This window comes from Drosophila grimshawi, unplaced genomic scaffold, assembly GCF_018153295.1.
Source record: "Drosophila grimshawi isolate 15287-2541.00 unplaced genomic scaffold, ASM1815329v1 contig_848, whole genome shotgun sequence".
Lineage (NCBI taxonomy): Eukaryota > Metazoa > Arthropoda > Insecta > Diptera > Drosophilidae > Drosophila > Drosophila grimshawi.
In genome coordinates this window covers 14,984,544-15,008,149 of record NW_025063692.1, presented here as the reverse complement: position 1 = coordinate 15,008,149, position 23,606 = coordinate 14,984,544, and the positions used below count along the sequence as shown (strand labels likewise).

At 40.5% G+C, this 23,606-nt stretch overlaps 5 protein-coding genes across 5 annotated transcripts; 2 read left to right on the top strand and 3 right to left on the bottom strand.

Moving 5' to 3' along the window:
* Window positions 1-154: 154 nt before the first annotated feature.
* On the bottom strand, window positions 155-4,250 carry LOC6565303 (stomatin-4). The gene is made up of 4 exons (XM_001991833.3): window positions 3,992-4,250; window positions 879-1,392; window positions 416-581; window positions 155-344 (listed from the first exon to the last, which is right to left on the bottom strand). Exons 1-4 carry the CDS (start codon window positions 4,179-4,181, stop codon window positions 180-182), a joined length of 1,035 nt encoding a protein of 344 aa, XP_001991869.1. The 5' UTR covers window positions 4,182-4,250; the 3' UTR covers window positions 155-179.
* A 1,737-nt stretch (window positions 4,251-5,987) lies between these two features.
* Window positions 5,988-7,995, bottom strand: LOC6565304 (translocon-associated protein subunit alpha). Its single transcript, XM_001991834.2, has 3 exons — window positions 7,736-7,995; window positions 6,713-7,432; window positions 5,988-6,641 (listed from the first exon to the last, which is right to left on the bottom strand). The coding sequence occupies exons 1-3, from the start codon at window positions 7,797-7,799 to the stop codon at window positions 6,514-6,516; spliced, it is 912 nt and encodes a 303-aa protein (XP_001991870.1). The 5' UTR covers window positions 7,800-7,995; the 3' UTR covers window positions 5,988-6,513.
* A 500-nt stretch (window positions 7,996-8,495) lies between these two features.
* LOC6565305 (40S ribosomal protein S28) lies at window positions 8,496-8,956 on the top strand. Its single transcript, XM_001991835.3, has 2 exons — window positions 8,496-8,800; window positions 8,863-8,956. The coding sequence occupies exon 1, from the start codon at window positions 8,564-8,566 to the stop codon at window positions 8,759-8,761; it is 198 nt and encodes a 65-aa protein (XP_001991871.1). The 5' UTR covers window positions 8,496-8,563; the 3' UTR covers window positions 8,762-8,800; window positions 8,863-8,956.
* A 57-nt stretch (window positions 8,957-9,013) lies between these two features.
* LOC116805535 lies at window positions 9,014-10,131 on the bottom strand. Its single transcript, XM_032737858.1, has 3 exons — window positions 9,770-10,131; window positions 9,630-9,701; window positions 9,014-9,537 (listed from the first exon to the last, which is right to left on the bottom strand). Exons 1-3 carry the CDS (start codon window positions 9,943-9,945, stop codon window positions 9,186-9,188), a joined length of 600 nt encoding a protein of 199 aa, XP_032593749.1. The 5' UTR covers window positions 9,946-10,131; the 3' UTR covers window positions 9,014-9,185.
* Window positions 10,132-10,225: 94 nt separating this feature from the next.
* On the top strand, window positions 10,226-11,358 carry LOC6565307 (protein CWC15 homolog). Its single transcript, XM_001991837.2, has 2 exons — window positions 10,226-10,501; window positions 10,568-11,358. Exons 1-2 carry the CDS (start codon window positions 10,371-10,373, stop codon window positions 11,199-11,201), a joined length of 765 nt encoding a protein of 254 aa, XP_001991873.1. The 5' UTR covers window positions 10,226-10,370; the 3' UTR covers window positions 11,202-11,358.
* The last annotated feature ends 12,248 nt before the right edge of the window (window positions 11,359-23,606 follow it).

Genomic DNA, 23,606 nt, shown 5'->3' with positions numbered 1-23,606 from the left:
TATATATTTATTATTGTACATATATATATAAGGATATATAATGTACAAATACAAATAACAATAACTGCAAGCCGCAGCGGGGATAATAGGCATTCTGGTACTGGAAGTATATGAATATATAAAATACATAAACAAAATAATATTTAGGGGATTGTTTGTTGTTCATATCGATATCGGCCTTATTCATCTGTCGATGGAATTGTAGGCAACTGTGGCTTCGGTGGCAGCTGCATCCTTGGCATATAATTGGCCAAATACGGTGTTAACAGCTCCATGGGCAAGGGGAACACAATGGTTGAGTTCTTCTCCGCTGATATGCTGCTCAGCGTTTGCAGATAACGCAACTACATATAAAAGAAGCACATTGAAATTGATGTCAGCCATATTTGAAATTAGAGAATTGTGAGCGACCCACCTGTAGGGCAGATGGACTAGAGGATATCACATCTGAAGCATCCTTTAGGGCTGCTGCCGACTTCTTTTCACCTTCGGCAGCGATCACCTTGGCGCGGGCATCACGAGCCGCTTCCGCTTCAGCGGCCATGGCACGTTGCATGGATATGGGCAGCGATACATCCTTGCTGCAATGCATCAATTAGAATTCGAATTCAATAATTATTAGAATTAGTTCAATTAGAGTGTTCTAGTCGTGAGAGAGACCTAAACAGTGAGGCATATGCGTACCAGCATTCCTATCGCCAATCGATTTTTATCGATATTAGTAAAATAATTAAATCAACTTTGCATACGAAAGCTAACATTCCACATTTGAATAGTCTAGCTGAGACGGATGGACGAAGGGACAGAGAGACGGACATTTGTATTTATGTACATAATTCACATACAATCTGTTATTGGATTGATGCATTGATGCTTACATTTCCACACGTTCAACCATAACGCCCCAGGGCTCTGTGGCATCGTCCAGGGTCGCCTGCATATTGTGGGCCAACATTTCGCGTTCGGTCAGCAGCTCGGAGAGATTGCGTGTGCCGACAATGTTGCGCAACGTGGTGGCAGCGAGCAGACGTGTCGATGTGCTGTAGTCCTCCACGCGGACAATTGCGTATAGGGGATTACTGATGCGATAATAGACAACCGCATCGACAGTCACCGTCACAGCATCCTTGGTAAGCATCTCCTGTTGGGGCACATTGAATGTCACCGTACGCAAATCCACCTTGCGATACTCATCGATGCAGGGCAATATGAAGAACATTCCCGGTCCCCGAGCGCCGCCACTCAACCGTCCCAGCCGAAAAATAACGGCTCGCTCATATTCGGCCACAACCTTGAAGCATATGAATATGGATATGGGACTGGTGACTATAAACACCAGCACCGACAGCACCGTGACCAGCCATTCCATGCAACCGAGCGGCTTGCTTTCCGCTGCAATCAGCAAACAGAACAAAAGCTTGTTGACTAAATGCATACATATATATATATAGTTGTTTTGTTATGGATAATGATGTGCTTGACTCATAGCTAGCAAATATGGATGACATCAGTGCTATCTGTAATTCTCGTCACATGCCACTGCTCTCAACTCCGCACAGAAACAAAATCCCATTGAATTAAAAAAAAAAATCCCAAATGTAACTCAGAAAATATATTTCTACTTTGTGTATTACTACATATAGCAATATACAGTGTCTCGCAGCTTATTTCGGCAGTGTCTAGCAAAAATTTTAATTGCCTGCCATAAACTAATAATACAATATTTTTCAAAAATTCCAAAGACCTATGGCAGGTACATATATTAACCACCATAATGACTATATGACCCCCATAAACTGGGGTTTTCCCGCCGGCTGGGCCGGGTTATGTAAAAAAGTACCTTAATTTATGGTCACAGCTTATTTTCAACAGTGACATTATGGACACCTGGGTGCCATAAAACCCGGATTTTTTACGTAATGTTGATTATTTTCGGTATAAATAGACCAATCCTTCGTAGTCAGATTAGTTATATCCTGCATCTCGAGTGCAACCAGCCAACAAAGACTATGGGCAAGCGGACTACCATTGAACAACGGAAACTGATCCTGGAACACTTCAGGATTGGATATTCATATCGCCAAATAGCTAAAATGGTAAATCTAAGCACCACAACTGTATTCAATATCATTCGGCACTTCGTCGACGAAAATCGGATACAGGACAAGGTCAGAAATGCACCAAACAAGATTTTCACCGAACAGGAGGAGCGGAGGATCATCAGGAAAATAAGGGAAAATGCCAAGCTATCGGCTCCAAAACTGACTCCACAGATGGAGGACGAAATGGGGCAAAAGTGCAGTGTGGAATCTGTGCGCCGGGTTCTGCGCAACCATGACTTTAATGCCCAAGTACCACGGAATAAGCCCTTTATAAGCGCCAAAAATAAAGGGACTAGGATGGCATTCGTCAAAACCCACTTGGACAAGGATTTGTTGTTCTGGAACAAATTCATATTTGAAGATGAGCCCAAATTCAACATTTTTGGCTCAGACGGATGAAATTATGTGTGGCGACAGTCCAATACTGAGCTGAGTCCCAAAATCCTAAAGGCAACAGTCAAGCACGGCGGAGGAAGTGTCATGGTATGGGCATGTATCTCGGCAGCCGGCGTCGGGAATTTGGTGTTTTTTGAAACAACAATGGACAAGAGTGTGTATTTCAATATATTCAAGGAAAATTTACTCCAAAGTGCCAAGAAGCTAGGAATCCGACGTAATTTCCGGTGCTACCACGACAACGACCAGGACAAAAGCCAAGCATAAGTCCGGATTAGTACACTCCTGGCATATCTGGAACTGCCCCCACACGATAATTCCACAGGCCCAGTCTCCAGATTTAAATGTTATTCAAAATTTGTGGGCTCTGCTGGAAAATAACATCAGGAATCACAGATCCGATCTCAAAAATGCTCTGCTGGATGAGTGGAGCAAAATCAGTCCAGAAACGACCCGGAAGCTGGTATCTTCCATGAACAATAGGTTAAGGGGAGTTATTAAGGCTAAAGGATATCATACTAAGTATTAACATCCTTATTTAAGTTTTTATACGCCAAATATGTTACTTTTCTCTAGACTGTTGAAATAAGCTTTGACCTGTATTTTGGATAAGTTTTCAGTTTTTGACTAATTTTAGTTAATTAATTAATATTTTAATGAAAACTGAAGTTTCCTTTTCAAACGTGATATAACATAAAACAAATTGACATTTAAACATTTTGCGTTTGTTTTTTTGTTTAAACTTTATAGCACTTTAAAATTTTTGCTAGATACTGCCGAAATAAGCTGCGAGACACTGTATATATAGCATTCTGATTTTTTTTCGTTGCTTATATTATTAATGTACATTCGATTTTAAGATTTTTGAATTTCAGCTATACAAATATTTTAGAAAAATTCAAAAATTATAAATACGTGCAACTAATTTGCAGAAAAAACGTACGATTTCACGGAGATTTGAACCGGTGACCCATCGTTTGGGAGTTGAGTGACTGCTTCCCACTGAGGGATGCACTACAACATAGAACAAATTTCAAAACAAGATTTTTTTTTAAAATAAGTGTTTGCATTTCGAACTTTTTAAAAAATAAATGCTCTTATTAAGAAATATATTTTAGAAAAATAAAAGGAAGCCTTTCTTATTTGTAGAATATATTTTTCGCATATCTGAAAATTTTAACCAATAACAAGCGAAAACTTTTTAGTTTTCACGATGGCTTTCTAAATTGAAGAGATTTCGAAAACTTACGAGAAATTCATTCATTTATAATGTATTTAAATAAGTAGATTCCTAGCCACGTGTTATCAACATCATTGATAAGATGTTGATCGCTTTATCTACGCGAAGAGAAAAAAATTATATATATACATATATATATATGTAAATATAGCTGAGTTTGCCGGAACGGAACTATAATAAAATCACTTTGCTTATCTAATCTTATTGCGTTTTACAAAAAATTAGGCAATTGACAAACATTATTGCTACTCACATGTCTTGAGACCGCGATATTGTGGTTCGCCAGAACGACCTTCATCGGGCTGCACAAAATTTGCCGGTCTCTGCTGGCCGGCTGCTACATCGACAATATGGACAGTGGAGCCACCTGGTTGCCCTGAATTGCGGAAAGCCTCGTAATTCGAATACGATGAATCCCGTTGCTGTTGCTGTTGCTGATCCATAACGATGAATACGTTGTCGCCACAATGCTACCACAACAACCCACTCAATTCGCCGACTGACCGTTTGTTACTGTTTCTACAGTTCATCGTCGTCGTCGTACTTTCAGCGAAAGTTTCCGCACATACAATAGCCAGTTATCTGGTTTTCCCAACACTACGTACACTGCAGCCTGCCCCGCCCCGCCCCCACAGCCCATCAGTAAACTGATTACTGTGCTCACGCTCAACCGATTGGCACTTGGGACTTATCAAACTTCTTGGCGAGCTAAGGCTAACAATTCAAAACAAGACTCAATTATCCATTGCAATATTTTAAATATCAACAGTATTATACTGGACATAGTTGCTTTGACAGCTTTGTATATGATTTAGTTATTCGACAAAACTTGCAGAAATCCGTTACATACATATGTATATATGTACATATCAGAAATGCATACATACATATTAATTGCATACATTGCAAACACCCAGTTTGTGTGCACGCTCTCAATGAGCGCGAAAACTGGTTGTGCTCATTGGGAATGTGTCGTCACCGACTACGTCATCCACAGAGCAAGCTACAAAAGTATGGTGTTTTAGCACTCGCATTTTATCAAAGCGCTTATAATTCCCAACTTGTTATTCGGCATGCTGTTGGTTTATATAGAGCTTACCAAAGCAGCTTATTCGGGCGGTCGAGCATCTCGCAGCATAAAGGGTTGATCACATCCCCGACTGTGTTGACAAATTGTGGTTGGGTTAGGTTGTTGGTGTTGTGGTGGGGGGGCTGTGACCCCTTACCTACCTACCTCCTTCTTTATAAACAATTCTCACGCTCGCTGAGCGCGCACAAAAATCAGCAACGCTCTTCTCTCTTTAATACGAAGATATATGATTTGTTGTACAAAAGACCAACATAGAGAAAAAGATGATATGCAAAAATACGTTATATAAAAGAAAAACGACAAGAATGAAAGATATATTACAAGAGATTGAAATATCAACAAAAAAAAAAAACTGTGTGTGAAATGGTTAACTTATACAAAACAAAAAATGGTTATAAAAAATATGTCGAAGAAAAAATCACCAATAAACAAACAAGAAAAAACCAAAAAAGATATAAAAACAGCCAAAACACGAAAAAAAAAACACACATAACACAACGCTGCGTGATGCTCCGAGAGGGAGGAGGGGAAAATCCTACCCCCCTCCTCCTCCCTCTTGGTTGATCGCTTTTTTGGTACACAAAAAATTGAGATATAAGGGTTACGGTATAGTATGTCTATAAACTGACTGATCAGTGTGTGTGCTTGGTATATTAAAATTGTTGAATTAAGCAATAATAAAACCTAAAATCAAGATATTTATGAATCCAAGGTATTGAAATTCCTTACCAAAGCACTTAACATTTGTGCTTGCTAAATGAACAATTGTTTTTGCATTTTACATAAAAATAATATATTCCTACAAGTGATTGTTTATTTCTTCGACAAGTCCAAGATTACTTTTCTATAGGCCTGTAAGCTATATTATATATATATATATTATTTTATTATACAAAAAAAATAAAGCGATGCGAGCCAATGTCAAATTGGTATTTTTTCTGCAAATTCCTGTAAATTAAAAAAACACAGTACTTTAATTGTTTACTTTTCACATTTTGTCCGTTATTTATTATATTTGATTCATTTGTCTCTTTTTTTTTCACTTTATTATGTTCACGAACTTTTTACCGTCCTTTCTCTTTCCGTCTGTTTAGCTAATGATACCAGTATTAAGAAATATACAATATTTTTGCGTACGAAAATAATAATGCTAATTTCATTTATCGTACAATTGGAAGGTTTTTCATTTTTTATTATTTGTTCGCGCCGAGAACTCTTCATCAAACGAAGAGAATTATGCGGCGCGCCATGAAAGCGGGCCCATTTCTGATCTCTGTTTTGGGAATATAATATATATATATATATTATTATATGTATATATTAATGTGCAGTGGCAGTTTAGGTCGAAAGGTAAAAAAGAATTAAACCCGGAATTGATATAAGAAACAACCAATTGGCCAAATATGTTTACAGTTGTTTAAAGAGACTAACTTTAAAAAAATAAATGAACAGCACAAGCCACAGCTGTCACAATTTCTGTCAGTTAACCACTAAAAATCTCTATATTTTCAATATAAAAAAAAACACGTATTATTAATTATTTATAATATTACGACTGCGACACGTACGATTGATGTTATTTTATGGATGTATATGTTGGTTGGTTGGTGTGTGTGTGTGTGTGTGTGTGTGTGTGAAGAGGGGGGTGTGTGAGTTGGTTGTATTGGGTACTTGGGTTGCAGTCTTTAATCATCGCCCGCGGAACGCTTCACTTTGCGCTGTTTGGGGCTTTGCTGTTGGCTGGCCTTGGGACTAGCCTGCTTGCCCGGCTTGGGTGATGTTTTTGGCGTTTTCGATTTGGGCGGCGATTTCTCTGCAAGTATGCGAAAAAAGTAACGGTGAGTAACGAATGGATTTATTATTATTAATGCATATAAGACTTACGCAGCGCACGGAGTGTCTCCTGTGGCACCCAGTCGTAATCAATGTTGCTATCGTTGGCGGTGCCGGTCTCGATGACCTTCTTGGCGGCGGCACGCTTACGCTTGCCGGAGCTGCCCAACAGATATTGCTGACCAATGACCAGTAGGAGCACAGCAATTCCAGCAAGCAGCACATACAGGAAGAATGTCTCGCCGTCCAGACCCTCGTCAACTTCGGAGATCAGCACCGTCTCATTGAACACAGCCTCGTTGTATTGAATGCCATTGGCATCACGGTAAGCCAGCTCAATGTTCAGGCCAAAGGGACGGCCAGCAAACTGATCGGATGGCATGAACGTATAGGAGACGGTCGATTCGAAGCCAGGTTTCACTTCGCGATTGTATGCAACCGCCGAGAAGTTCTGTATGAAGTAATTAAAGTCCATGGGATAACGGAAGGATGCCTCCACCGTTTCAATGACAAACTCCTCCTCGCCCTTGTTCGTGAATCCGATCAAAAACTCAACCGGCTTGCCACCGGGCAGATCCAATTGCTGTCCGGCCGTATGCAATGGTTTCGTGAATAGTAAATAGGTGTCGGCATTCGGGGAGGTCCTGCTGCTGCCGCTATCCGGATCCTCATCCGGCTCAGCATCCTCGCCTGTTACGGCGCCCTCATCGCTATCCACATCAACGAGATCATCTTCCACAGGCTCGGCGGCGTATGCACCAAATTTGTTTGCTGCAAATACAATTGATAAATATATATATATAAATATATGCGTGTGTGTGTGTGTGTGTGTGAGCGAGATGGAGATGTGCAAATGCATATTAGCGCCCATTTGCCAACGCAACACTTTTGCCCAAATCATATGAATTGCGATGGAAAACTTGAGACATGCTCAATTCGCCGTTGTGCTGCTCTTCAATATCAACGCTTTTTTTCATTAAACACTTCTTGAGCGGCTAACACGTCGACTGCCACGTAGTCGCAACAACAACAGCAACAATGCCGACGATTGGTGTTTCGAATAAAAACACTTACGTGAGGAGAAGGTGCAAATGATGATGGGCAACAACAGCAGCAGAAAGAACTTCAGGTCCTTCATCTTTGTTCGATTTGATAGAATGTTATTTCACTGATGAATTTTCGAGAGTGTGAAAGACAGAAACGAAAATGCACAGTATTTGGGGCAAGTGGGTAACTTGGCGACCGACACGTTTGAGCGAAACTAACAGAGTGGTAGCCAGCAACAATGCGTGCATCCGAAGTAGCGCACGAATTCAGCCGACTTTCACTTGTCAAATGTATACGTGGTGCCGCGTCAAATGACAGTTTAGAGTTGTCGAGTTGCCTCATGCAATGCTGATAATCGAACATTTTGCCACTATGCAAGTTTCTGGCCTATTTGTTTTGAATTAAACTCATACGCGTTTATTAAAATAGACAATATTATTGGTATAAGACTCTTCTAGATAGAGAAACATTATTATTATATTTCACAGTGTGGCAATACTGTGCTTTGTGGCAGTGTTGTGAGCCTGTTGCAACTGTCAAATGTCCAATTCACTAATTTGTCAGCTATTAAGCATTCAGATTTATAAAATTAACTATCTTAATTTAAATGAAAAATTATTCTTTGGTATAAGCAAGCCATTAAGTTGTAAGAAGCACAAATATCACTTATTTGACACTTCATTCCATGGTCGCTTACAGCACTATTTGTCAGAGCAACACTGCGCACTAGCGCCGCCACCTTTACGTCGCTGAAACAACAATCGGCCCACTTCCTTTTTGCTTGCGTCTGTCAATTGGAGCGCAACTCGCACGTGAATTCTCTGCGCGAAAACGAATTGAAAATACACAAAAACCATGGACAAACCAGTTGTTTGGGCACGCGTGATGAAAGTTCTTGGCCGCACCGGCTCCCAGGGCCAGTGTACACAGGTCAAAGTGGAATTCCTCGGCGAGCAGAACCGTCAAATCATTCGCAACGTGAAGGGACCCGTCCGCGAGGGAGATATTCTGACACTGCTCGAATCTGAACGCGAAGCCAGACGACTTCGCTAGGAGTCGCTAGCAGCCAATCGCTTGAGATTTGTTTAAAATGTGAGTTTAAAGTAACTGCAATTTGTACAATATTCACATGTATACTATACTCTCACTTTCAGATGTTCTTCTACATTTTGGCAATTTCCTCGCGAGGCTGCCGAGGTTTTGGAAAACAATATAAACAATATACAAACAGAATTACACAACACCAAATTGAAATGTTTTGAATAAATTTCAAGTATTGCAGTGGTAAAAAAAATAGCGGTTGTGTGTAATTTGCTTTTTTTTATTTTTGTTTTGTGCACATTTGTGAAAATCGGTGCGGAAATGCGAAAGAGAGGAACGGAAGATGGAACTGATCTGCTGATGATCGGCAGCTTAACGCGAATAAATTGATAAATCGCTTATGAAGACTGGTGATAAATTTGTATATTTGCGTAATTTAGTTTGCAATTGCCATTGACATTGGCAGCAGTTCCGGCCGTCGCTCCGCTGTCGCTAATCCCATGCGAAAGCTTGCCTCGTAGTGTTGAGCTAACTGCAGATCCTCCTTGAACTGCTTGACTGTGGAAGCCTGCACCAGTTTGGGCAGCAGTGAATGCGAATGCAACTCCAAATACTTTGCCTGGGTCTGGAGCACACTTAATGCCTGAGACAGCCAGGCACGCCAGTCGGCCAGCGGACAAAGCTGCGACTTTGGCACCTCGCCCAGTTCCTCTGTTAGGGCGTTGCTTTCCCTCTCAAAATCGGCCACTTGTTTGGCAATTTCAGCTAACTTCCCATTTTGCCGATTGCTGCAAATACGAAAGAAAGACAAGAAAAACAATACGAATGCATTTTTAGCTATTTGACATTTACAGCGGGGGGTTGGGGCCAATTTACTAACAGAAACTTGTGGATGGACTGATGTGCAACTTGGGAAGATATCAGCAGTCTTGCTTCTGCAGCCTGGTCAACGCTGTGGCAATTACATATAAATATTTGTAGTAGGTATCGGAATGATCATTATTTCATTATTTGTTTTACCCAGCGACTAGATGTTGTCGTTGGCTCAACTCCCAAAGGCGGTTCGCCTGCGTGATTAGATGTGGTGCTGTGGTGTTAAGTGTGTCATAATAGTTGCGTATGTGCACTATGGTGGTGTGCAACAATTCGCTAAGCTGCGCTTTATAATATTTGTACCGCTGCGACTCCAGCGGCATATTTGTTCTCCTTTTGTTTGTCAATTTGAACAAATTTCGCGTGGTGTGTAAAACTGAATCTGGCAACGCCGTCACGTCATGGAGCAGGCATGTGTTATTTGTTATCGATATTTTGAATTCAATTATTTTTCATTGCTGCGGAAAGCCTTTATGATCTGCCAGCGGTTTTACAGCGTCTCTTTTTATACGGAGATTTTCATTATCGATAACATACTTTGTTCTGTACACTGTCCTTCACTCAATTGATAAATGTGAAGTATATCGATATTAAATTTATATCGAGACTCATACCTGGAATGCGTAGAAGCAGCTGATACGCAGCAAAAAAAAGCTACAATATTTTTTTTATAAATATAAAACAAAACGTTTACATCAAGCATTAAAACTTCATAAATAGAAATTTATTAACCGAATAAAACCTCAAAATGACAACAGCGGCGCGCCCCACATTTGATCCTGCACGCGGTGGCTCTGGCCGTGGCGAAAAAGACTTGAGTGCTCTTAGCAAACAATACTCAAGTCGCGATCTGCCTGGACACACCAAATTGAAATACAGGTATGTACATGTGTAAATATATATATATATACATAACTTAACAATTGATCGTGTGTTTTGCTGTAGGGAAACTGGCCAAGGAACTAGCGATGAGATCCGCAATCGCGACTTCCGCAAGGAGCTCGAGGAACGTGAACGTGACGCCCGTTCTGGCGCCAGCTCTGGCAAGGCGCTGCCCTCGATTGTGCGCAAGGCGATTGAGGCAAACAGCAGTGCGAGCAGCAGCAACAAGCGCGCCAAATTCGAAAGTCTGTCACAGCAGCAGCTGCTGCAGCAGCAGCAACAGCAGGCAGCAGCCAATCTCGATGCGGATGAGCCGCTGGACAACGACAGTTCAGGTTCGGACAGTGATTCAGATGATGATGATGCCGCTCTGCTGGCTGAATTGCATAAGATCAAACAGGAACGCCTACAGGAGACGGCCCGTCGTGAGGCCGAGAAGAAGCAGGAGGACGAACGCATACGAATGGAGAACATTCTGTCAGGCAATCCGTTAATCAACTATGAGCCGGGCACGGCGGCATCGGCTGCTGGCCGCGCCTCTGGACTCGGCGGCGATTTGAAAATCAAACGACGCTGGGATGATGATGTTGTGTTCAAGAACTGTGCCCGCTCCGCGCCCGAGAAGAAGACGCACTTTGTGAACGACGCGCTGCGCTCAGATTTCCACAAAAAGTTCATGGACAAGTATATTAAGTAGATGATTAAAAAGATAGTATAGTAAGCCAATCAACACGATTTGAACATTCATTCGAAATAGTGGAATCCAACTTCTCTTTCATTTTCATTTTTCATCTTTTTTTTTCTGTTTTTTTTTTTGTATCTCTTGTGTTGCAAATCAATAAAATTAAAACATACCTCTTGTGTGAGCTGTTCTTAAACATATTGCCAGGCGCTGCTGGTTTGACCCATTCATTTGGCTGACCGCGACAAAGCCACTTGAGTGCGAAGGGCATGGAACCTTAACCAAAGTGTGAAACCGCAAAAAACATCAGTAGCAGCAACAGCACCAGAAGCAGCAGCAGAAAGAACGGGGCAACGAGTACGTGCGCAGCACCAGCCGGATCAGCAGCAGCAGCAGCAGCAATATGATCAACATGATCAACCTGATGAGCTCGCGAAAGGGCCAGGGCAATTGTCGCTGCTGATGAGGCACGAAGCAAAATCAATTTGCCAAAGGAGGCAGGCAGAAAGCGCAAAATAACTTGGCCAATTACGCGCCATGCCGCGTTGGCGGCGACGCTGATGATGAACTTTTGGCTCAAACAGAGTTGCAACCCATGCAAATCATCAAGTTTTTGATATATATATATATATATACATGTACATATATATGTATATGTATATGTATATTGCCACACAATACTGTACGCCTCGTAAAGCCGCGCACGCGGCCTGCGAACTGCGATACTGAACTTCGACTTTGACAATCAGCACACGTCCTCGGCCCGGGAGCCACCTCCTTGGCTGCCTGGTCGCGACTTGCGCGACCCGCTGGCTCCTAAACTTTGCCGAACGCTCAATTTTACCCTAATTCGATCAGAAACAAAATCAAACAAAATTAGCCCATCTTCACAATGATCATGATAATAACACTACTGAACACAATTCCATCATTTTTTGAAACATTTGTCATCAATTGAAACTTATGATTGGAAAGGATCGAAGCTGATACAGCTGATAAGCCTGTATATATTCTTGATCAGCAGTTAGAAGAAACTTTATGTGCTATCTTGATGTGGAATGTGGAATATATTCCCCTTGATGTTGCAGGCAGTACATATGTACATATATGGATATAATCAAGTATCAGTCGATAGATACAGGTTCTTGTCTGCCAGCAATGCTTAAAAACCTTTCCACAGCCATAACTTGATCACCTGTTGACTGATTGTCAAAATGAGTGTTTTTATTTATAGAGAGCTTCAATTGCTTGATGCTGGTCATTTCAAAACAGATAATACTTTGTATAATTAAAATATGAGCAGCATTTTTTATTTTTAGCAAACCAAACCACATAGCGATATGAATCTATATAAAACTTATGTTTTCAAACTTTGCTCACTGCTGTAAATATAATGATGATTATTCATGTTGATCGTTCCGCAGAAGCAGCAGCAGCAGCAGCAGCAGCAGCAGAAGCAGAAGGGGAAAAATGCTGCTGATTGTTGTTATTACGCTGTTTGCTTCTGTCTGACTGTCTGCTGCACAGTGGCAGGCTCTGACTATGGGCTCTGTGCTCAAGCTGAGGCATATACATACAAACAGGCAAACAGACAGACATACGTACATACATAGATGGGCAGACCTGACCTGCTCCAGCAATACTAGCAGAATAATTTATTTCCTTTTTGCATTATGCAGCCCATTATTTGTGCATTCATCAGACGGAGGCAATCTGCAATGAACTTTTCGGTAGTCGCAGCGCGCTAAATTGTGGCCACTGGCCAACAGAACAGGCCAGAGCAGACCAGACTCCATCATCAGCATCATCATCATGATCATCATTATCATTGGGGCATGGCCTATCAATTGACAGAGATTTTACAACTGTGGCAGTTAAAATGGCGACTGTGGAGCGGAAATGACCGTCGCGGTTGCAAGTGACAAACAGCCAGCGGTTAAAAAGGACATCGCACACGGCTGACCACCAAATAAAGACCACGAACATATGTTTCTGGCTGGCTTTCATGCAGCCAGCAGCCAGCAGCCAGTAGCCAGTAGCCAGTCAGTGCAAACCCACCCATCTTAATTAGAGACGAGCTATATTTTTGAGTTTCGATTTGCCAACGAATTTGGAAACGCAAATTGAACATTTTCTGTTTTTGTTTGAAGTATATTAAATAACAATTTGTACTGCAATTATTTCTACTTCTGTCGAATTTGTTGATGCCAATATCTAATTAGGTTCAAAACTAAACAACTAAAGTTCAGCAAATATGCATTGATTTAGTTAACTTATTAATTCATACGAAAGTCTTTTGAGAAGATATGCAATTAAAAATTTAATTTGCGATAAATCTGTCAACTTTTCTCCTTAAACGCTTTTTCAACGAATTCATACATTTGATGAACGTGATTAAGCGTTTCCACTGAAAGCAACAAAATGCTTTTATCGATCGGAATATGTAAACAAATGCGTCAAAGATGATACATAGTTTTAAGAGATCAAGTTGAATATGTAAAAACATATTCAAATTGAAAATTGAAAGGAAGAACGTTGATTATTGATACTGTGATACCAACAAATCATTTAACCTCTATTTTCGGAAGAGGTTTAAATTTCGAATGTATCTTTAAAATTGCGGGAGACATAGGCTTTTGGGATTTTTGGTTAGATTCGGTATCAGATTATAAAAAACTAGATATTTAAAAATAGTGTAAATGCATTTAAATGTCTTGAGTCCCAAAAAGCTCCAAACCGAATAGTTCCATTGTCCAATGACCAGAAATGTATATGTATGTATGTATGTCGAAATATGTATGTATTTCGATACTTTAACATTTTATAGAATGCAAATTTGCCTCAGCTGTTGCATTTTTTCAGTTGTGTGAACATCGCTGGGAGAAGGAGGAGGAGGACGGGGACTGGGATGGACGGAAGGGGTATCTGTGGCAAACTGACAGCTTGACTACTGGTGCAACTGATGCTGCATTATTTAGTTGACCAATTTACACTGGCAACCGTTTGCCACTGAGTGCAACCGGAAACACATGCACCAAAAGGGCGAACGGCTGCTGTGGGTGCTCCACCCGTTCTAGCCCACTTCTCCCCCGATTTGTTCCATCTACTCTCAGCTGATGTCTGTTTTTGCTGGTTGCTTTTGAATCCGTAGTCGTTCGATTTTTTTAATACCCTGAACCAATTAAAAAATGGTCTAATGACATGGTCGAAAATTATGTAACATGTATATTTAAATACAAAGCATTTTCGATCCCAAAACAAAAACATTTGTTAGTAATTCCGACCATAAATTGATCTCAAGACTTTTTCGATGTACAATGTAAAATCTTCAATTAACAATTTAAGGCTTAAAATGATGAGAAACAATCTGAAATCAAGCACAGTGATATCTTAAATTAGAATAAAAATGAAAAGGCAACCTGAATTTGTTTATATATATATATATTTGGCTTCCGATTTTTGCTGCTCTATTTTATATTTTTTAAACTTGAATAAAATGTACATTCTTTAAAGAAATATATGTCTTTTTTTTTGTTTAAGTTTACAGATTTAGGGTATCTGCAAGTCGGGAATTCTTGTCATGCAAACTGGTAGTTGTTTTGTTGTTGTTGTTGCTGCTGCTGTGTTGTTGATTTTCGGGTCACCTGCACTTGACATATTTACTCGTTATGGCCATTTGTAAATCGTATCCACTGATGGCAGACACGCAGCGGGCAGCACTTTATTTAGCATGCCTTACTTGGATGAGCTTGGGCAGTTGTGGGGTGGACGTGTGTGTTGACGAGTTTGAAGGTTAAGGGTAGGGATAGGAGTGGGGATAAGGGTAAGGCTGTTGCACAAAGTGCCCAATCAACAAGAGCGCAGCAACTGCATTAGAAATTAAAAAATGTATTTAAAAAAAACAGATATTTTGAGTTTGAGGCAAGAAATAAAATGTTCTTTTATCACTTATTAAAAAAACAGGTGAGAATTCTGTTGTCGAGAATTCTGAGCTCGACTACAATATACCCTGAGCCAAACTATTAAAAACATTCTAGTTTTACTGCCATTGCTCTCATTTACCAGAACATTGACTCAGTCTTATTTATGTCAGTGTTTTTACTTCACATAACCCTCGCCATCTACTTTGGATAAACAGTGTAATAAAGTCTCAAAGTATATATTTTCTTCAACCAAATTCAAATACTGCCTAACAGTAAAAATGTTGTACAATTTTGTATCCATATCATGGAAAATCTGGCAACAATTGATTACGTTTATTAAGTAAGTTGATATTTTCATTTGTGTATATTTTGTATTTAATATAATATGATATATAGTATAGTATTTAATTTATATAGTATGTATAGTATTTAATATATTTGAGCATTGTTTTTCTTTTGTATCCTGGCAGAGTGTTGCATAATTTGTTCTTAATCAGGGTCAAGATTGCCAAGATGAAAACTGCAATTTAAATTGGCAAACACATCTCTTGGTGGAATATGAGACTGAATAAGAGATTATTAATTGACGGATAAATGTGGGAAATGTGTACATAATTTTGCAAAATAAATTGTACAAATGTGAGGTGCTATTGCCAGTGATCAATTAGTTGTTAATATAAATGAATAATAAAGCGTTTCCGACAAACTGCAGCCATTGCGTGAGTTCAATGCACCGCCAGCCGGTGACGGAAGGCATATGCGTAGAAGGGTTGACCCAAAGGGGGCCATGAGTGGGGTTAGACACACAAACATGCATAAATAAATTCAAAATTATTTGTTACCAAATATTCTAGTGAATCAACCTGATAGATATAAATATATAGTCGATATAGAGTTTTCTTTGTGGCATCGTCTTAATCGGTCTTAACACATGTGCCAATGCCAATAAGCCCGAATTTGCAGCTGTGCTGGCCAACTAATTAAAGCTTCAGCGTAATTTGATAAAAGAAAAAAACTAATTTGTGCAGGCATAAAGGGGCAGCAACCCAATGGACCAATTGGTTCAAGCCAACTAATGCCAGACATCTGAGGTGCTTCCTTGTGGGGCAACAGGTAATATGTGGAGACCCGTCGGGGCCATCGTCCGACAAAATGCGCAAATTGAACGCACGTTTTTTGGGTTGGTGTATATTTATGTGTATGTGTGTGCAGGTAGACATACTAGGTGCAATGGATGCAGTGATGCAGTTACGCATTGGTTGGTTAGGAGAAAGCGAACCAAAACTAAAAGCTAATTTGCAGTTACTTCCGCTGCTAAATGAAAATGCATTTCCTGGCTGAAAGAGGCGTTTAAGTCGCCGCCATTATGGAACGGGTATACCAATCTCCTTCTCCCTCTCCCTCTCCCTCTCCTCTCTCTCTCTCTCTCTAAGGCTGCTACGGATGCACGCCAAAACGGTGTCTGTGACATTTTTATGCAAAATGTTGCGACATCTGTAAATGATTTGCTACCATTAGAAGAAGCTGGCTCGAATCAGAGTTACATTCGGACACCGGCTTTGTTTCCAGCTCCATCTCCATCTCCATCTCAAACTCTGGCAACTCTACCTTCAGTTGCAGGCGGTCAGTCGAACTTCCGGCCAAAAGTCACCAAATGTTACTATCGTACCCGATTCCGATTCCGATTCCTCGTTAGAGCACACGCACTACAATCCGGAAAGGGGCACTTCACTCTGGCTACAGGCGCATCCAGACACTGAACTGGAGACTGAGACGTAGCTGGAGACAGAGAAAGATACGCATTCGTAGGCACTAGCCGCAAAATGCGTTCCGTTCACATTTTCTTGCCAACCATATGTGTAAATGGTACCCAAAACCAAAAAAAAAAAACAAACAAAAAATATTTATATATATATTTTGAACAAAGAATTTGCACCGACTGACGAATACACTTTGTAGCCAAAGTGTTGCTTGAAATGAAAAGTATTAAACACTCAGTCTCAAACTCGAATTTGGTAATTGAAATGCACCCATCAAAAAAATACATATGTTGAATCAAATCTTTGCAAAAGAGCAATTTGCTATAATCAAACTAGTTGCAAAATACAAATATGCATTTAATTTGTGTCGCTTAAATGTCAAATTTTAGTAAAGAAAAGTATTTATAAATAGATTTAGTTGAGAACAAATGCAGAAAAAGGCTTAAGCTGCTATACCCGTAATAAGGCCAAGGATGCGAAGCGGTACCAGTCAAAGGCAACAAATGCGGAAAAGGGGCAACTCTGGAAAACTCTGGGGTGTGAGTGATGCCTGAGGCCTGTTACCGATTCCGACCAAGGCCAGGCCAGGCTAGGCCAGGCCAGTCCATCCAGCCATTTAGAGTGAGAAATTGACCATTAAAACAGACAGCTACACATGTTGACAAATGCAACGCGTTCCGTGGGGTTAGCAAGTCCGATGGGAGCGTGGGGCATGTGCGGCGGATTGTTAATTTGCAGTTGTTGCCAACAAGCCATACAGTACACACTGGCAAAAATGAACAAGCTCAAATCAGCTCAATCATATTCTCGACTCAACTGAAAAGTCAAGCAAAAGTAGAAACAAAAATGGAAGCTGAGAAATATGCATAAATATATTCGGAGGTTCAGAACATTTATCATAGAATAAGCAACCTTCAATTGGGTTTGTTGTCTCCTGTTTGATTTATTGTTTAAAGATTAAACAATTCTTTTTCTTAGCAATTTTGCGTATTTTTGCTCTGTGTACTGTAGCCGTAGTCGTTGCCTAATCCACACAACAAGTCAACTACGATGTGAGACTTTTATTCTGTGCTGTCTTCTCTCTTCTGCTAATTTCTTGCATAGACACAGCAATACACACACACACACGCACACAGACTCCCACACACACATACATTTGGATATGTTCTTTTGTGTGTGTCTCGATTGAGGAACCGCAATGCTTGGACCCTCCAGCGGGGTGGCTAAGAGCCATCACCCCGGTGGCTGTTGCCTTATCCAAGTGTAGCAATTCTCATTGCGATAATCAAATTGTAGGTTTCTCGCATGCGTCTGCTTTTGGGTTAGTCTGCCAAGTGATGATGACGACGATGATGATGATGATGATGATGGGTGCAGGCACTGAACGAACATCCGGCAGAGCTGCATTTGCATCGACTGCAATGCCAAAGTGTCCTCTTTTGGGGGCCAACAGTGCGACTACAAAACGCATATATTATGTACGCCAATAAATAGAGGTAGTTAAGAACCTTGCGGTTTCTCCACATGCATTTCAATTTTGAAAAATGCCTCTGGTCACTTCGTCCGAGTAGTGTACCTCTTTCTCTATCTCTCTCTCTCTTTCTGTCTCGCTCTCTCTCTTTTTTTACTCGAGATGCTCACTGCTCGGCGCTCGGTTTGAGTTCTTTGGGTGTCATCGAGCAGTTCGGCGAATTCACACGCCTTCACGAACGATGAGAGTACAAATCAAGTGCGGGAATACCCTAGTCGAGAGAGTTCGACTGTGAGATACCCTCAAATCGAGACCTAAGTTGTAGCTGAGGGCGTCAAGTGTGTAAGGCATTACGGGAGATGTCTCCGAGAAGTATATATATATATATATATAGTCAGTATATATGTTTTTGAGCAGCATCAATAGCTGAGTCATCTTCGTCTGTCTGAATTCATATCGTTGCCATTAGAACAATGGGTAAAGCTAAGTTTTTGTCATTTAAGATTGTCTTAAGACATACTATAGTCATAACCGTGTCTCAGAGATCTGCGTTCGAGTTGATTGCATACGCCGATCAAGAATATATATGCTTATACAATATACATTTTGGGGTTGAAGGCGTCTGTTATATACACCGAAACAACTTCATGGATTGGGGGAATATGAAAAGCAATAGCTAAAAGTAAAACTATGACTGTGAGTTCGACATCGATTACGATGATGATTCTAACGATGAGTCCGGGGCCAAAGTTGGCGCAATCTTGTGCAAACATTTGCCCCTTTCGGTTACCGGCTCCCGTCGCCGCCAGTTGCAACAAGTGCGATAATAATTCAGCAGGCAGGGCGCGAACTTCAAACCGGTTAGTCGAATGCTGATGCTTTGATTTATTCACCCAGACAAATGCTTGTATCTATTGAGATTGGTTTTTTGGAATTGTTGAAAATGCGTGGGTCGCCCTGTGGTTGCACGTAATATCCTTTGCAGCGTTAATTGTTGCTGCTGCTGTTGCATCTTCTTCTGCCCCTGTCTGCGGCTACAATTTCCGTCAACAGCAACAATGTTTAATGCGGCATAAAAATCAAAGCTCTGAACTTTTTTGCTTTTTTTTTTGTTATTTTGTTTATTGGAGTTCCCGAGCGATTGCCATCGCCATACGCATACTAATGGATACCCGGTTCAGGTTCAGGGCGGCTCTTTGGTTTGGTTTACGTGCGGCCAACGGCGTATATATACATATATACATATATATATATGTATTTACACACGATCGTGAGATACATATACGCACGTCGATCCGCTTGTGCAGGGGCTAGGGGAGGGTGTAGCTGTGATTACGTCGAAATTGGCATCATCGTCAATTGTCAGCGCGTCACTTTGCAGCGTGCTGTTGATGAATCACTGCTGTTGTTGTTGCTGTTGTTGTTGTGATCCCACTGTCCGCTGTCCACAGCTCACTATCCACTATCCGCTAGCCATTGTCTATTGTGTTTGCCCACTGTCATTATTGTCTGAGAGTCACACATTTGGGTACCTAAGCTTTCTTGGCTGACTTGTTTAGTAGCATTCTAATTAGACTCTTTAAGTATGCGTATAGGATTTGTTTACCCTGCTCCCAACGTGAGTTTGAATTATTTATGTAGAGCCTGCTCTTGTACTTCATTTATTTATTAATATTTATTATAATACATTTATATTGAAAATATTATTGCCAGATAATGAGATAAACCAAATGACTTTCAGACAGATCTAATTAGACAAGAAGCAGAACAGACTTGAAATTCTCATCGGTCTCATCTAGTGATAGGACACTGTAAACTAAGAGTTAATCAAGCTTCATTCGATATAATCAGTAATGAAATGAATAAGTGTCTACTATTAAATATCGGTCTTCAAAGTGAATAAACATCAAAGCACAATTAGTGGCGCCGATGAGAGCATCTACCTTTCGTTGTCACAGTTCTGAATGTGAGGTTTCTTGCCTGGTTATTGTTTAATTATGCCAAATCCATAAATGTATGTATGTGTAAGCTGTGCAAAAGTGCTTACAGCCGGGTTTTGCCCGTGTCCATGGGAAACGTGCACCAGATCTTAAAGCCACGTCTACCGATACCGATGCACATACTCGAACTCGAACAGCAATTTCACAGGCATCCAGAATTTCTCCCATCTATTGGGTTTTTTTTTCTTATTTCTTACAATTAGCGTTATCAGTTGAAATCGTAGATGAAATCAAATAGATAATCAAAATTAGTAAGTTAAAAATCGCTTGATCGGGGGATAGCCAGATAACGCTTTAAATAAAATAAAATAATAATTTTGTGGATGAAATTTAATTGGAAACTTGAGAGAGAAAAATATCAAGCGATAAAAATGTGGATCAAATTTCTATTTAATTTTTAGTTATTTGTTAAACTGTAAATAGTATTTAGTTAATAAGCGGTTAGCAACAACAACAACAACAATAACACAGTAGTATAATGCCTGCGGTGGCGCCAACAACAAATATATCACAAACGAAACTGGTGCTAAAATAATCAAAAGGCTAATAAAATAACTGTAATGATGTGGGCGTAACAGCAATAACAACAACAACAACAATAGCAACAGCAACAACAACAACAAGAACCGCAGGTTCAACAACAACAGCAACAACAACAACAACAAGAGGAACAACACTAATCAGCAAACGCAAACGCGACGACCTTTTGAAGAGGCAATAAACTGCAACCGCTAATCAAGCTGCCAGGTTGCATTAAAGGCGCCTCCCGTCACCCGACCGACACCCGACCCGGACGCGGTAAAGCGTTGCGGGGAGCGCTGCACAGACACGTCTGTGTAAAGCGTCAGTGGATGCACTTTCACCCGGCTAACCACCATCAGCCTCGCCCCAAATGTTGGTAGCCGTGACCTTCACGGTCCCCATTTGTATGCGGTTCTCGACAGGCAGGCGCACCTCATATTTAATTACAGGACCTGCAGATGAATGCTTCATCATATATATATATATATATATACAGCTATATATATTCATTCAACTATTTATTTATTTATTTAATTATCTACTGAGTTTTTAAACAAACGCTGCCGCTTTTTATAAGTAAAACAAATAGCTTTAGTGAATGTAGGATCCAAAGGTTAAAGAGTTGCCGCCCAGCACCCGCAGCAACCCTTGCGTATGCATCTAAATGTCAACATATTTGAACTGAAAGTCTTGCTGTTATACCTATTTGGAAATAAATAAATAAAGTAATTAAATTCTGTTTAAGTTTGAAATGAAAACAAGACATGTGATCTGTTATTAAAAATACAGTTCACGATTCAATGCTGGGGGGTTTTTTTTTGTATACCCCTGAAGAGAGTATTTTAATTTTGGGATTAAGTTTGTAACGAACTGAAGGTATATGTTCTTGAACAGCATTATTAGCCGAGTCTCCGTCTGTTCTCATTTTGTATTTCTCTTGTAAATCTCTCATCAATTCGCATTTTTGCTAAAGGCAGTGCGGAGTCAATCGGATCTGGATACTATACAATATAGAGAGTTTCTTAGTTGTGTGATCGAGATAGATAGATATACATGCCACCCTTTCTGATACAATATAAGTACACAAATGTACATACGTATAAAGAGATTATAATATTTCGAACTTAAGATATCAGCAACAGATGGACTTCGGTCCACAAGAGTATGTAATATTCAGCGTGCCAAAGAAAGCTTTCTTTTGTTTTGGTTGTTGCCTAATATGATAATATGTGATCAAATCAACTGGTATTTTATTTTATTATTTTGATCAGAATGATCGCTTGTGCACACATCCCTAAGCTAGAGTTCTATCACCAAGCAGACAATACGAAGCAATACGTCGCCTTCGGGTCGACCCGAAGCAGAGTGGGGCACAGCAAAAAACATGATGCAGGTTTTAGTCGATTTGACGCCTCTATGTTTTGTCTGCTTAGTGGCTCTACTTAATTCAATGGCACACGCCATTCTCCATATATTTGTGCCTCTCTCTCTGCCCCTGTCTCTGCCCCTGTCTCTGCCCCTGTCTCTATCTCTATCTCCATCGCTTTTGGTGGTTTGTTGGTTTGGTGGCTGGTGGCTGGTGGCTGGTCTGTTGTTGTTGCCTGATTTTTGCCGCCTGCTGTCTGCGTTTGATGCGTGTCTGACACATGCCAACACATTAGCCGCGTCCTGACATGCCGTGCCCAGTACCCCCGCCGTCCGGCATCAGTGCAATTGCCACCACATTGTATTTGGTTGTCGGCTAATTTGATATATTTTCTCGTTTGGTATTTTGTTTCGTTTTTGATTTTGTTGTCTTTTTTTGTTTTTTGTTTTTTTTTTGTTGTTATTATTTTTTGTGAGCAAAGTAAATTAGGCAATAAGCAAAATTTACATACAAAATCGAACCGGGCCGAGCCGAGCCGAGCCGATGGATGCACCAAATGCCAGGTGTGTGCACTTTTTGCTAGTCTCAAATCCTGCGGTGATTTGTCAGTGGCCATCATCAAATGTATCCTCTACTTGTGTGCGTGTGCGTGCCGTCTCACCACTGACAGCCAAATTGCGATTGCAAAAATACAAAAAAAAAAAATATAAAATAAAAAACACAAAAACGGATACAGAAAAACAAAAACATTAAAATTGTTAAGAAAATAACAAATCAAAGCTCAAATCGATGCTGTTGTGTTAGTAGCTTTTAAGCGTTGCTTCGATACGTAACTGACTAATTTGCCTGATTAGTCACAGAGCCGTTGACATTACTCATACGCATCGAATATTGACCGTTGTCTCTATATCAATTAATATACATCCATATGACGTATGGATGTACATACGCGATGAGTATAAGTTAAAGCTACTACGTCAGCAGTGATAAGAAGCCGAGCTGTCATCGTCGTCGTCGTTGTCATACTAAGAAAACCGCATGGCAAAAGTTTCCAGCATCTCACGCGGCTAATAATACCATGTGGGAAACGGCATGTTAAAAATAATACATTTTGATGTAATACCCATGTAATACAACTCATACAATGCTTATCAGCAATATCACCAAGTTGCGCATTTGCTCTGCTTTTTTTTATATATTTTATATCTTGTTTCTTTCGTGCAGAGCAGTCCATTCATTGCGGCCCCAAAGTGTTAGGCCAGGGCCACTGCTGTGGTCCAACTAACTGGCTGAAAACCCAGCGATCCGATGTGAATCATTCCTCGTTTCTTGGTAACTGCTGTTGCTGTTGCCGGAGAGCAAACTGCTGAATTCGCGC